Source organism: Strongylocentrotus purpuratus, unplaced genomic scaffold (genome assembly GCF_000002235.5).
Source record: "Strongylocentrotus purpuratus isolate Spur 01 unplaced genomic scaffold, Spur_5.0 spur5_scaffold_6, whole genome shotgun sequence".
In the NCBI taxonomy this organism is placed as follows: domain Eukaryota; kingdom Metazoa; phylum Echinodermata; class Echinoidea; order Camarodonta; family Strongylocentrotidae; genus Strongylocentrotus; species Strongylocentrotus purpuratus.
In genome coordinates this window covers 6,361,732-6,376,044 of record NW_022145612.1, presented here as the reverse complement: position 1 = coordinate 6,376,044, position 14,313 = coordinate 6,361,732, and the positions used below count along the sequence as shown (strand labels likewise).

Here is a 14,313-nt window from a genome sequence, read left to right as displayed (position 1 = left end):
GGATCTAAAAAGGGCTCGCAAGCACTGCGTGCAAAACCAATAGGACTTGGTGCATGATGAACATGTTGCGACGCGTGCTTTGGCACGAACGGCCGCCCATACTTACACAACCAAATAACAGTCTTAAAAAATGACGTCATGGCCGAAACGTGTTATATTATAGGGCGGAAACTCGGCGGAATTCGTATAGTGATCCTTGTTCAAATGCGATTTACTCACAATTTTCTGCGTGAACATATACCATACTTGGTATCATTCGAAAGGGCATTTCAGTGCGGTCAGTTTAAAACCATTGTCATCTGCGCAAAACGTACTGCACGCATCAAACGCGCTCGTACGTAAAGCATAGTAAATTCATCATTTTGGGCGATAACTTAGCGAAAAGGGGATTACAATTTACTAAACTTAGCAGACAGTTGTCACGTATATGAATACATGTGTCTGCCAAGTTTCATTGATGTAGGTATAAAGATCGACATTTTAGAGTAAGTTGAAGTTATTTCTCAATTTTCTTGAAAATGGCGAATTTGGAGGGCAATTTTCTCAAATTTGGTCAGTGATAGGGTATATAATTTTGTATATGGCTGGAAAGGGCATATCTTCAAGTATCTAAATCCAAAAAAGGGTACGGGTTTGCCAAGCCATTATGGAGATACGGCAACAGAGAGAAAGCCAATTCCCAACACTTTAGAGGGCGCTATTTATGTTGTGCAAAGCCATTGGAGCGTGAAATTTGGCATGGCTATGTGCAATTATGAGATAAGGATAATGTGAGATTTAAACACCAAACGGAATTTATATGAGAAAGTTATGGCAGTTTTAGATTTTTAGGGGTCCATTTTTCAAGAATTTGAGAGATTTTTGACGGAGCCAGTTTCAGATTTGAATTTTGAGTACGAAGATGGCATTTTGAAGGTCAAATTATACGTCGCAGATGAAAGAACATCTCTTAGACTATCTAGAGGAATTTGTTAGAAGTTTGTAGGATCTAGGATAGTGGAGAGAGGAAGGAAGAAAGAAAGGCCTTTAAAATGGACCAGAAACGGACAAAATGGCGCCTGGACGGTTATGCATGAGTGATTTTGAAAATCGAAGAATGTAGTGACCTTGATGAGATGTTAGAGACTATGCCTATGAAATTTGAAAGGAAAAGGACATGAGGAAAGCACCTAACTAGGAATAACAAACACTACGTGCAAAACGAATGGGATTTCTGGACGATAAGGAAAACAAGGAAAAGGAAAATATTAATGGGGCAGAATGTGAACGAAAACAAGGCAATGACGAAGGTCGTCATTGCAACAAATAACGGGAAGAGAAATAGAAATAAAAGTCTGGAAGCAAATGTATTTATTGCCCACAGCATATAGATCCTGATCTTCATCCTCACATCACATTTTGGAAACATGAAGATGATGAGCACTTGAGATTTAAATCCCAACATCCCACGTTTCCGTGGCCTCTGCTCCTCTTGATCTTCCTTCATCCTAAATGTAAATCGCTTCATCCTTGAACAAGCAAAGAGCAAATCTCTGTTCGACTCCTTCAAGTGATATCTTGACAGCCTCTTCTCCATCTTCCACACAATCCGCTCCTTCCATATTTTTGAGAAATGGTGGTCGGGTCAAGAGTTGACACTACGGTTATTCCTCGAAGCCATTTAGAGAATTTTAAATGTCTGCTTTTGTTTTTCTTTCGAGCGAGCGCTGGAACTTGACTCGAACTGCAGATTGCGACATCACGACATATTTTTGGCGTGGATAAAATAAGACTTCACTTTGTTGACTTGATTCTGTTTTTCTATCCATGCAGCAATTTCAGCTCATTGTCTTTGTATCTCACTGAAATAATATCAAACGCTTTTTTGGTCAAAAAGAAATTTTATTTAGGAAAATGATGATCAAGTACAGTCATGAATACAAATTAATAAATAGTCTAATACATGTTGGTTTTGACACAGATGACATGAATTCAAAAGTGTTTATCAGTCATGCTAATCAGGTTGTGATCGAAAAAAGGGAATCCATTGAAAACCTATATATGATGTAAACCATGTTAAATCCATGTAAACCATTGTTTGTGCTTTAAACATTCAATAAAATGAAATCAAATCGAATCAAATAAATCAAGTATATCATTCGAGTCGATTAGTTTGTACGATGAGATAATAAGTCAAAGTCAACGCCAAATCCCTGTGGGAATGTCAAATATTTATCATAAACTTTTCTTATTACTTTTCTACTGACAGTCACAATGGAAATGATGAGTGTAACCTCTGTTTTCATATTTTAGTTCAAAGGGCGAGGTTGTAATGGAGCATGATATATCATTTTATCTGATTACAGTTTTTAGATTTATTGGCACTGAAATGTACGAGATGTAGAGAGACCAAGAGAGACTGCTCTCAGATGTGATGTCGGCTCTAGGATAATGATGCTCCAAGCTTACCATTACCATGACTACCATTTCGCATGCCATGAGTTTGATAGGAAAAGTCTTTCATTGTGTCAACATTCAGGGATAAATAGGACAGAATTATATTCTGATTTAAAAACGACCCTCTCTTCTATATAATCACCCCGGACAATTAACTCTTAGGTTCTTGGACCACTGCGTCCGGAGAACTAGCAACTAGGGCAATTGCCCATGTTAGGTAAAGTATACTTTGTATACACATTTTTGTGTCTAGTTTTCCATGAAGAAATAGTTATCTGAGGTGCATTTTGTCTAAATAAAAAGGGGTTAGCTATCGTAGGAGGTGCGTGTGCAGGGGCAGTTGTTCAGGGGTTAGTTGCTCGGGGATGGTAGTCTGGGTAATTCTCTCGAGATGCGTTTTGATCCTTGGTAAATTTGTTGAATAGAGCCAGCTAATCTAACCATTTCGGTTTGTGCCTGTCGCTATGCCTGGCAGGCATCTGGTATCCATCGCATAGGTATTGTTCTTTCACGTTGTTATATCCATTGTATCGTAATGTGTTCCCATCAATGATACTGGATCATGGTTTACGACTCGAATGAACTTCCCCAAGTTCACCAGCCTCACCTCGTCTCTGTCCTTGCGAATTTGTGTTACCTGGTTACAATGATCACATCTTGTGGTGTTCTTTTCCCTCCATCCAAATAAATGATAGCCTTACCGTTCGGTCCGAGTACGAAATGCAATGCTTCACACCCGATCTGGTGTCAGCTAAGGTTGTGTCTGTTATGCCAAGGTGCCGGCGGGGTTACAATTCTAATTGTCATAAATCTGAAATCAATGACATTGCGATATGACCTACTTTCCTCCTCTTTCTCTTCATTCTTTTCTCCACCATTACATCATCCAAAGCATTCTCTCTTCGTAAATCAAAGTATTATGGCCCCGCCCTGGACGGCGCTCCATAGTTACCATAAATCAAATTTACAATGTGTACTGCTCAATCTTCACTAAACGAGTTCTCATCATAATGCATATGGGTTTTTTTATCAGCTGTCTTGGTAGAGAAGACACTCGTAATCATGTAAATTGTATCATATGAATTGCCTGTTCGCCGGAGATTGAATGTTTCAAACTGGCTACTGGCTATTATAATAGTCAGTATTCACCGACCATGGGCAACTCCTCGCAGGTTGAAACAAATTCGGTATGTTGCCCTGCTCACCTTATGTATTTAATGTAGGCCTACATTTGTGTTCATTTGACAATAAATCATCTTCACTTATATTATAATTCCTTACCAGTACTCTATATCAATGTGAGATTTCAATTTGTCACCCCTTCAATTTGTCACAACTAAAATGTATGGCAGCTGTATCCACAGTATCAACTAACCCTTGGCAACGCCCTGCTGGTACAAACGCAGTGGGTATTCTAATTTGCCCTCTCTGTATATTTAAAGTACACTTTCGTTCATTAAACATGTAAAGTAGCTTTAAACACTGGTTTTTCGACAACATGTGAATAAATAAACTCCTCTACCATCGCTGGTGTATATCAAGCGGAGATTTAATTTGTCATATAGTACAGTATGGCAGCCTTGGTAGTATCCACCAAACCCCTTGATAACGCCTCGCAGGTGCAGGCATAGAAGGGTATTATCATGCAGGTATACGGCACGTATTTGAACCGGTATACATGACCTGGCCGGGAGTATTAACCTGAAACAGGATCGTAGGGGTACGGAAACCCGAACCTTTCTCATAACACCTCTAGGACAAGTGTTGAAGGTCAGGGACAGGTCTGAATTTTAATAGGCATTTCCCCCCCTTTTACCACCAGTCACATCGACTGACTGAACAGACACAAAACCAACACTGGGGCTGTGGTCTGGTGCATAAGCCGCCGGACTGTGAACCACAAGGTACGGAGTTCGAATCCATTCCGCAGCATCCTAACATCCTTAGGCCAGACATCAATCTACAGATGCCACACTAGACCCAGGTGTATTTAGTTGGTACCTGGTAGGAATTATTCCTTGAATGCACTGCATGAGCAGTACGGTTGCCGGAGCCAAATTCGGGGTCATAATATCCATAGCCCTTGAGAAGCGAGAGGAGACTTTAAATCATAAAGTAATACATTGTGCTGTACAAGAACGTTACATTATTACTGATTGAATACCGAAAAAATGAAATTCTACCCAGAAATGGATAAGATTTTGTACGCTAGGTTGCGATGAAAGTTAGTCTTTCGGTGTGACTGGCCTATTTAAAAGATGCCATGAGTAACGATCGGTCAACACTCCCTTTGATGATGACATAGCCCGGATGTACTCGAGATTCTAGATGAATTTTCCTCTTGCGGTCAGGATATTGGGTAGATGGATGTGTTGTCATAATATCAGTTTTAATTGGAATATCGTCTGCATTCGTTAGTTGTTTGTGAGAATTGCGATGTGTATGTGACGTGAAATGGCCTATTCGATGTACACCATTCTTGAATTTACACAAAAGATAAGATGTATTATAGCGTCTTCATAAAATGTTTTTCACTGAACATACAATAGGCGTGAACGTGAAGTACATCTCAAACTTCCGAAATATCATGCTCCAATAGCTTTTCAAGTTTCCCCGACAAAGTCTTTCGAATTCAGTGCAGCTGTAATAGAGACTTGATTCGTTACACCTCAACAAATAGTGCTCACTATAAAAAGCGACGATTAATGATGTAATTTAAAGGGCCTCTTAAAGGGTGGGGGGAACCGCGAATGCTGTTATGAGATCCATTGCAAAGTATGTCTTTATTTGTGTATTTATTCATTAATATGTATTGATTTTATTTCCTTTTGTAACTGGTATGCATTAGCCTTCTGAACCTTCTGAATTTGGAGTCAGCAGGGCGGTATTCCGCATGGCAGGTGATGCATGCTAGTGTGTTTCTAAAGTTCTCAACAGAAAAAAAAAGGCTATTACAGACTGCTGGTCGAGGGCGTTCCATGCTCGTCCATTTCTTGGGAAAAAGGAGTATTTATATACGTCCTTTCTGGCGAAGGGGATACTTAGCTTGGTAAGACCCATGATTACACTAAATGAAAAGATAGACATTGGAGCCTGGCTACTTTCAATTTACATTGAACATTGATTTACGTGTATCTGTTGGCATACCGTACATCACGTGGATATATCATTTTTTTTTAATGAATGTTTATTACCAGGTGCGTTATAAGATCCGCAATTACTCGTGACCACGATATTAAAACTCTTTTCATTTCAAGCACTTCCATGACTGTGAAGTGAATGATGATTCATGGATAATTATAACGTATTTATTATATTGAACCACGCCCAATTCTTGTATACTTAAAAATCAAATTTATGGCTGGTCTCGGATGATTCAAGCTGATGTAATTGTTTAAGTGGTGAGATAATTAAAACGAAAGCGACATTATGAATCCAATCGTCTGATATTAATGATCGAGATTCTGTGAAAATGATCGTTCGAGCTACTCGACCTCAGGCTATTTTAATATAATATTAAGGGTTTGGCTTTTGTTTCTATAGCTTTCATTTATCCTTGTTTAATTTTGATTTCGTTTTAAAAATAGTATTTACTTTTACAATTTACCAAGTCTATTTTATCGATGATCCTGTTTCATGGTTCCTTTTTAATGTTAAACATTGTACAGATAGTCCTTAGACTATAATTTGATTTTTTTTAAATTTAAGCTAAATGACTTGAATTGAATAGTTTTATCGTTTGTTGTGAACATATTTATTACATCGAGCACGGCACCAAAGTAATATGAAATATCGTAGTCTGGTTATGTTTCCTGGTTACATACATAACTGGCGTTGCGTGTATGGTGCGTATTCATTTCGCATATGAAAGTGCTAAGAGCCCTCAATCCAAACATTTGTCGCAGGCTTTCCACCTTCTCTAACTAATTGGGTTATCTCTCTTTGAACACCTTTCCGTATCCCTCCCATTTTTAGGTGTGAATCTGAACTTCTCTGCTTGCTACTGGCAAAGGATATGATTGAATGCTTTGGTAATACCTCGGTCACACCAACGCGCCCGACACCAGATCATACAAATATTCATAATTTCACATTACCCCGATGATTTATAAAAAAAGTCGGTGTCGCAGTGTGACTGGAGTGAAACGGCTCATGATATATTCGTCAAAAGTAACTCGCTTATGGGGCGTTTAGAGGAATTAATGTATAAAACAATGAAAGGGAAAGAAAAGGAAATAATATTATCCTTATTACATTTGATGGTACACTCTGATTACCTTATACCGAGCTATTTGACCTTTTACATGTTTTTAATCTTAGAAACCAAAACTCATGATTTTTGTATTCATTGTCGTATACTACATTCACGTTTATATAGGCCTATATCTTTTATGTGATCTGATTTTTCTATAAAATATATGAGACGTTGTATCAAAGATATTCAAACTATAAAACATTGTTTAATGAACAGGAGCAGACTTTGAAAATGGGCTTTGCTTCAATTAACTAAAGACAAAAATAGAGTTGAACTAAAGTTCAGTTCTAGTCGTGCAACTGTGGAGGAATCTGTATTGAAACAATTTTGAAAGGTTGATTCTGCAGTAAATAGGAATTGGTGTATGCTGAGAGGTTTTTTAATTATCAAATTGATAGGAAATTGACATCATCATGATGAAAATCACGTGCACTGCACACAGAAACACACATGTGGCATGACTGTTTGATCCAAACACATAAGCTATATTGGGAATATCCTTTCCAGAGGATATTTCTAGTCTGATATTCTTCCTTGGAGGATGAAACTGAAAGAGAATGAGGAAGCTCACAAATGTTTTTCACCTTTCCCAGAACTCAACTTTCTATTTAAGGCACCTTATAGAATGCATTTATATGTTTGAGAGGGGGTTCTAGTGTTTGCGAAGCACTCAAACTCTCTCCCACACCCTATTTGCCACCAATATCCGTGTCTGCCTACTTAGGTGATAATTAGCATGCATTGATGAGTGCACTAATCATGTGACGTCACACGTTCAGAAGTGGCTGTGAAGGAGAAATCATGACCCCCCCCCCCCCCCCCATATACGCACACTCACATAGAATACTCAGAAACAAAAGCATCTCTTCTTTTTTTTTTTTACAGATAACATTATTAGCCTTTTAAATATATTATTTCATTTCTTCTGTATAGTTGTTATGGAGGAAATACGTAGTATACTATAAGTGTGGCAATTCATGTATGTTATATCGGAAACAATTTGAGCTCTGTAGTTCTAGAGACTTGAGATAACATTTCCAAGTTATCTCATTCAAGCTCTTCCATCTGGTATCATCTTCATTTGATCTTTTTCTTCAAATCACACACAGCTTGAGATGAGGAATACAATCCGTTCTCTGGGAATTTCGGATAACCTCATCTCGACACACACAGTCATGTTTGAAGAAGGGGTTGTCAAGGTTGAAAGTGTGCCATCCAATAAAACATATTATACAGCTGATAAAAGTTATATAGCTTGAAATATAATTTTTACGTTTATGACGGAAGTAGCATGAACTCACACAATCAAGATCAACGTGAAAATAGATATATTTCATATCTCAGAGATATCTTCTCCAAGTGCACACAATAAAGAAAACATGAATATAGCGACATTTCGGAGTTTCAGAGACATCATCTTCAAGTTGATCCATCTAGCATCATCTTCAGTTTGTATTATTCTTCGAATCACTCACAGCTTGAGATGAGGAACACAATCTCTCCTCAGGAAATTTCGGATCACAGCCTCTTCGAGACACACCTTTGGTACAGATGTTTGAAAGAGGGGTTGTAGGCGGGTCACCATCCAATAACACATAATAAACACTCCCCGTTGGGAGGAAATTCATGGGAATCAACTTGATTCCACCCAAGGGATGTGGATTTTATGGGCGAACAAGGAACCAAAGAAAGAAAAACAGCCATATGTGTTTTGTAAATGATTGTATTATTAAACTTTGAAATGTGGATATGGTTTATAGAAAGTATCATGCCATGTTGTTGACTGTGACCCCAATGACAAGAAATCATTTTTACGAACCTTTGTAAACGCAGAACACCATTGCCTGTGACTAAATCTGTATATTCCTTAGAAGTTAAAAAATGATATTTATTGGAACAGTGTATTATAATGAAAGCTAATTAGACGAACAATCTTGGAAATCGCATTATGATCAAACAATGCACCACATAAACTTTTAAAAGAGTAATAATTCATTCGTCAAGTAAAATCTTGTTTCTAACAAATTTGTGCAAGGATTTATTTTCCTTTAACATGTAGCGTTATTGGTATAAGTCGTTTTTCTTGACTCGGTTGGTTGCTACATTTAGTATCGTGACAATCACCATCAACTTCACCATCCTAACTCTCCTCCCCCTCCTCCTCCTCCTCCTCCTCCTCCCCTCTTTCTCTTGATACAAAGTGCTCCTACTCATGAAAGAAACATTACAAGCAGACGGTTTGGGTGAGAAGGGTCTCGTAATTTCTTTATCTTACTACCAACATGTGCTAAAGGCGTGATTTCTTTTAAAATAGTGCCTTAGAGGAGATTTCATTTTCCGTGACTAAATTTAGAGGAAAAAGGAGTCTTGAGATGAAAGTGTGACACAGTGACAGAATCAATTTGGGCTTCATCAAAACATGCCGTCAACCAAGCATGCATTTCTGCAATTTTTGTGTGTTTTGTTCGCGAGCTTGACCGCGATTGTTACAATTTTGATTCCTTCGCGTAATGCAGTAGGCGTCGAAATTGTTACTGGTAATTTCATCTTTCAATGAAAGGTCATTTATTGTTGGTAGTAGGTTTAACAGTATAAAGGTCTGAGTTTGGAGTCAAGGATTATAAAGAGTAACTGTAAATTGAAAGATTGATGGAGTGTGAACTAATCACGAATCATTTCTCACCTCCTTAGGGGAAGGGTGAAGGGCCAATGACCCCTTCTGTCAACTGTCAAATGTCAAGTTGGCTTGAGAGAGAGAGAGAGAGAGAGAGAGAGAGAGAGAGAGAGACAGGGGGTAGTGAATGGACATTAATTTTGAACCAAATTCAATATCGCGTATAATTTGAAGTACAATACTCTGCCGCATATTTACAGCAACAAATAGATTCCTTGTACTAGTACTTGATATAGGTTTTGTAAATTATTGTGAAGTCTTCGAAATCATTTAGGAATATTTTTTCTCGCCTCATTACTTTCTGTGACCATGATGGAATGAACGGGGAACAGATTATTTAAGTTTCCATTGGTCAAATTGATAAATAATTAGATGTAATGATTCATTAAAAAATGTGATAAGGTACGTGGAATCGGTGGTGTCCATCCTTAGTTACATTGACGGAAGCCCCCACTATAATGTAGTACTTTTTCGTCCACTCAAGTCGTGTGCCCCTCCCCCTAACATATTTCTTAGAATGAATCAACGCCCCCTGACAGAATTAGGTTTGCTCGAAGAACATAAAGAAGAAAAATGAATATCCATCCTGAAATCAATGCATCCATACTATTTGATTTCCTTTAAGTGCAAACCCAGTTGCTTGTTTATAACTCAGGGTTTCAAACCCTGTAGTTATGAACAAGCCATTGAAGTTCAATGCTGCGTGCAATGCATAATTATATACATGTATATAGTCCATGGGCTTGACTACGTCTTTCGTCAGCCTTCATAGCATGTAGGCCCTACAGCCAGCTAGAGTAGAGCCTTCCGTCGTGGATAGACCTGTCTTTCAGGGTATATCCTCCCCACTGATTCGGTCATGACGCGTCTTGGTTTAGTCATCATTCCCAGAACCTCTCCGCTGTGATGCTCGGCAGTAGACGAACGTGGTTTGTCCTTAGTTTCTCGTTCTACCCCTGACCCTTTGCGCAAGATGAGATTAAAGAGAGTGTTGAAGTTCTTTCTGAGCCTGTTTATTCTGTTTATGTTAGAATGGAAGAGTATCATAGAAGAAATGTCCCCTAAAAGGATTGCCCTCATGCCCTCATATTTGAAATGTGACAAGAAATAGATGAAGTGTTTGGACAAAATGTTCCAATCCAATCCAATCCAGGAATTTATAAATTGCTAATATCTAGTTGCCTAATCAAAGGCGCTGATGAGACTGAAAAACTACCAAAAATGTCTGTTCATGATTCTAACTGGGAAATACATAAAACAATGACTAATTGCAAGCAATCTGAAGGTATGTCTTTAGTTGAGTTCTGAAAGTGGATAACGTTCATGCTACATATGCGTGTAGTCCCATGCATACACGTTTCTGTGTGCATTGCATTTGAGTTTCAGCTATTGTAATAGAGTGAATCAAACTCTTCATTGTGACGATTCAAAAGCCTCACAGTACACACCAATTCATACGTACTACGTAATCTACCTTTCCTAATTGCTTTCAGACAGTCTCATTCAATATAATATCCAATGACCAGAAAAGGGACTTTTATTCCACATGATTCCTGGAACACAAAGATAGTTTGTAGGGGATAACAAATACACCGCACGCCGAATGTGGTATTGATTTGTTAAAGAATTCGTCATTGGCTCATTGTATAAAATGACCCAAACCAAACAATGACGACAACTGCTGAATGGGGATAATAAGTGATGCAGCACTTTGCCACGCTTCAGTTACTGCATTAGTTATTACAATGATATTGAGACAAATTTATTACACATGCACATAATCGTCAGCAAATTATAAGCTAAAGGGAATATGGAAAATCATGATGTAGAATGACATTATCTACAAAGGGACACGTGTACTTGTTTGAATGATGTACATGTAAGTATAAAACCCTTCCTCCATTGTTGACTCGTCCTTAAAGAACAAACAAAGATAAAATTAAACAGTGTGTTTGTTATAACCGCTAATAAAATATGGGATTAAAGTACAGGTTCCATCGTGAGTGTCATTGGATAACTTGTCACCAAGGTTACACTAAATCAATGTCTGTCTACAGGTGTTGCTTGTGACTAGGTCAAAGAAGTTTCACAGATTCTTATAAAATTGTTACCTTGCCAATTATGGCACGGATCCCTGTTTGGACTTGACCTAGGAATGAGTATATAATCATGTGCCTATGGGAGATGGCAGGTCTGAAGTATTACCTACCGTGTAAATATGTGAGGATCAATAGCCCTCACTTATCAAGAAGCCAATACACCTGATGATATGTCAGGTAGCCTGAGGCAATCGTCATTTGAAGACGTCACTCTCATTGCATATATACATCGCGTCATTTTGATTGTGTTATCACCTCCACTAATCGGATCTATAAAACAGTTGGTGTATTCGCCGGTAATTCTATGGAATTGTACGATGCCACCCTAACATGGTGCGTCAAACAACGCACCCATCGCTGACGCAATCCTACGTCAGGAAAATGACGCAACGTGTGCAAGGGGCTTGAAAGACGCATGAGTTGTATCATTCGCTGAACATTTGAATTCATTCAGCTTGTCAAATGTAATAACGAGTGCTGTATCATTTTTTCTCGCAAAGTTGAATCGGAGTATCAAGGTCTTGGCAACTTTCGACTCCCTGCAAGGAATGAGATAGGGAAAGAAGAATTGGTAAATAAACATTTAGCATCATCACTGTGACATCCCCATGTGTACAGCGTACTAAAATGAGACTTTGTGAAAGTGTTGGTGTCATATATCTAGCTATCCTCATATCCTGCTGTCCTGTCAAAACGAATAAAATACGAATTGTTTCTCAAAATTTATGCCCCAAAATAGTAGACGTCGAAGCCGATGGGTAAAAAAAATGTTTTAAAGTAATATTTATATGTTTTAGTGCGATAGTAGCTATAAAAAGGGATCAATATTTTTCCATGACACTGTGTGGATATTGTTATATCATATTGTTATATTGATTTGTTAAGAGATGCAATCAAGGTCGGTGTAGAACAAAGATTGTAACTTAATATCGCTATTTTATTTCATTACACAACAGTCAATCTAGCACTGATATTGCTGTAAAATTGAAGTTTAGTGAAAAGAAAGGTTCAAAACTAACACAAGATGCGGAAAAAGGGTTGTTGATATTGGTTAACTTGATCTACCCCTAAACAAATGTAAATTAATGACTTACCATCAAGAAATATTGATCGTTTGCAGTAATAAATCTGGGTAAACAAAAATTGTCTTTAATATAGTTTCTGTTTATTTTTACATAAAACTTTCGGTCACAAATAGTGCTTTGTATAATATTGAACGAATTGTTGAAGCTCTCTGAAATCAATGTCAAATAAGTAATGCTTTTTGTTTGTTTGTTTATTATCTCTTCTTTTTTGTGTGTTTATGGAGGATCTTATGATAAAGTGCGCTTGAATGTTCAGGTTTCTTTGAGGAAAACAAATCGAAAGTTAAAGAACTAGGATGGTTGGATACACACCCTTTGCTTGACCACACAGCATGGATACTTTTCGTATAAAGTCGACTTGATTACATCCAAAAGAACAACAGGCTACCATCCGATGATTTACATTAGCCTTTATCCATCTCCCGCCACGATTCAATCACCTCTATCTATTATCTCTTTATATGTTCTGTTGCAGTGTTCAAATTTCCATCAGTGCGGGAGCCGGGTCATAGTGCACCATGAACTCTGGAGGTCGGGTGTGCTGGCGGGGAGTCTCGACAGAGAGTCTTCAACCGAGACCGTGTCATTGCGACGGCCGAGATCCACCGCCGTTCGATTTGGTCTTTCCAAGTTCCGCGGGTGCAGAATACTCAACTGTGGCGCCCTCAACGTGGGCCAACGATTCTCTGTTACCAGGGCAGACGACAGCGCTGCCGACACGAGAGTGGAGAACGGGCGGTGGTGGTGGTGGTGACATTGCGACCATCTCTTCATCAGAGAAACCAGGAGGGAATGTAGCAGCCAGCATGCACCCGAGTAAGAACACATCTATGTGTAGTGGGGTAGTGCCATAGTGACGGGTAGTTGTTGAAAAGGCACCTGGTGGTAGAGTGGAGGAGGGGGAGGGGCACGGATACAGGTCTTACTTGGACACTATAGGTCTTAGTTTATTAGTGAGGTTGTGGTAACGGGCTGTATCATGTCACATGTATTCACCTTTTAATAATAATAATAATAATATGTTCCGCGCCTAGAAACAAAGTATTAGGCGCATTATAAATGCGAGCTATTATTATTATACTTATTTAATATGTCACTCTTTCTCTTACCTCTTTTAACAATTTTTTAAATTTTAATAATGGAAGTCGAGAGAGCTTGTATAAGATATCAAACATAATGGTCCACTGATTGGAGAGGAACCTGTTGAAGGTTCGCTGATTTATTCATTTTGAAACGATAAACACAAATTTAAATCATAAGTGATCTACTGACTAGAAGGAATACATTAGAATCTTAAAAGGTAGTCAACCTATTGGTAATTGAAGACGTTTAATATATCTGTATTTTCATTTCTCTCTTTTTCTTCCTTTGTATGTGTACATCCAGGATCCGTCAAGCTGCTGATAGGTGCAAGCATCACGCTCTTCATCATCATCCTCTTTCTGGGATGTCTTTTGTACTGCTTCACGAAAAAGAAGAAAAAGAAACGGTAATAAGGAATGAGTCATTGTTTGATCAAGCAGACTATGTCCACATTCAGACAACGCCTCCCTGATGCAAGGCTCGAAAAACGGATTATTGACAGAAATGTTTCATATTACTATTGACGATGTTCTATTGTAACTATCTGAAAGGCATAGGCGTATGGGCGCAGTTTCACTAAGTAGGAGTGGGGAGGGGCGCTGACGCATGTTAAACGAACACAATATCTGTTTAAAATTTTCTTTCTATCGGGCGAGTAAAATGTTGACAGGCTTTCGTGAA

At 38.4% G+C, this 14,313-nt stretch overlaps 1 protein-coding gene across 1 annotated transcript in view; it reads left to right on the top strand.

Moving 5' to 3' along the window:
* Positions 1-14,313, top strand: part of LOC586461 — a 28,165-nt gene that overhangs the window by 9,306 nt on the left and 4,546 nt on the right. The window contains exons 2-3 of the mRNA XM_795300.4: positions 13,025-13,365; positions 13,936-14,038. Coding sequence (XP_800393.1) covers positions 13,068-13,365; positions 13,936-14,038 — 401 coding nt within the window. The 5' untranslated portion in view covers positions 13,025-13,067. The remainder of the gene's footprint in view (positions 1-13,024; positions 13,366-13,935; positions 14,039-14,313) is intronic.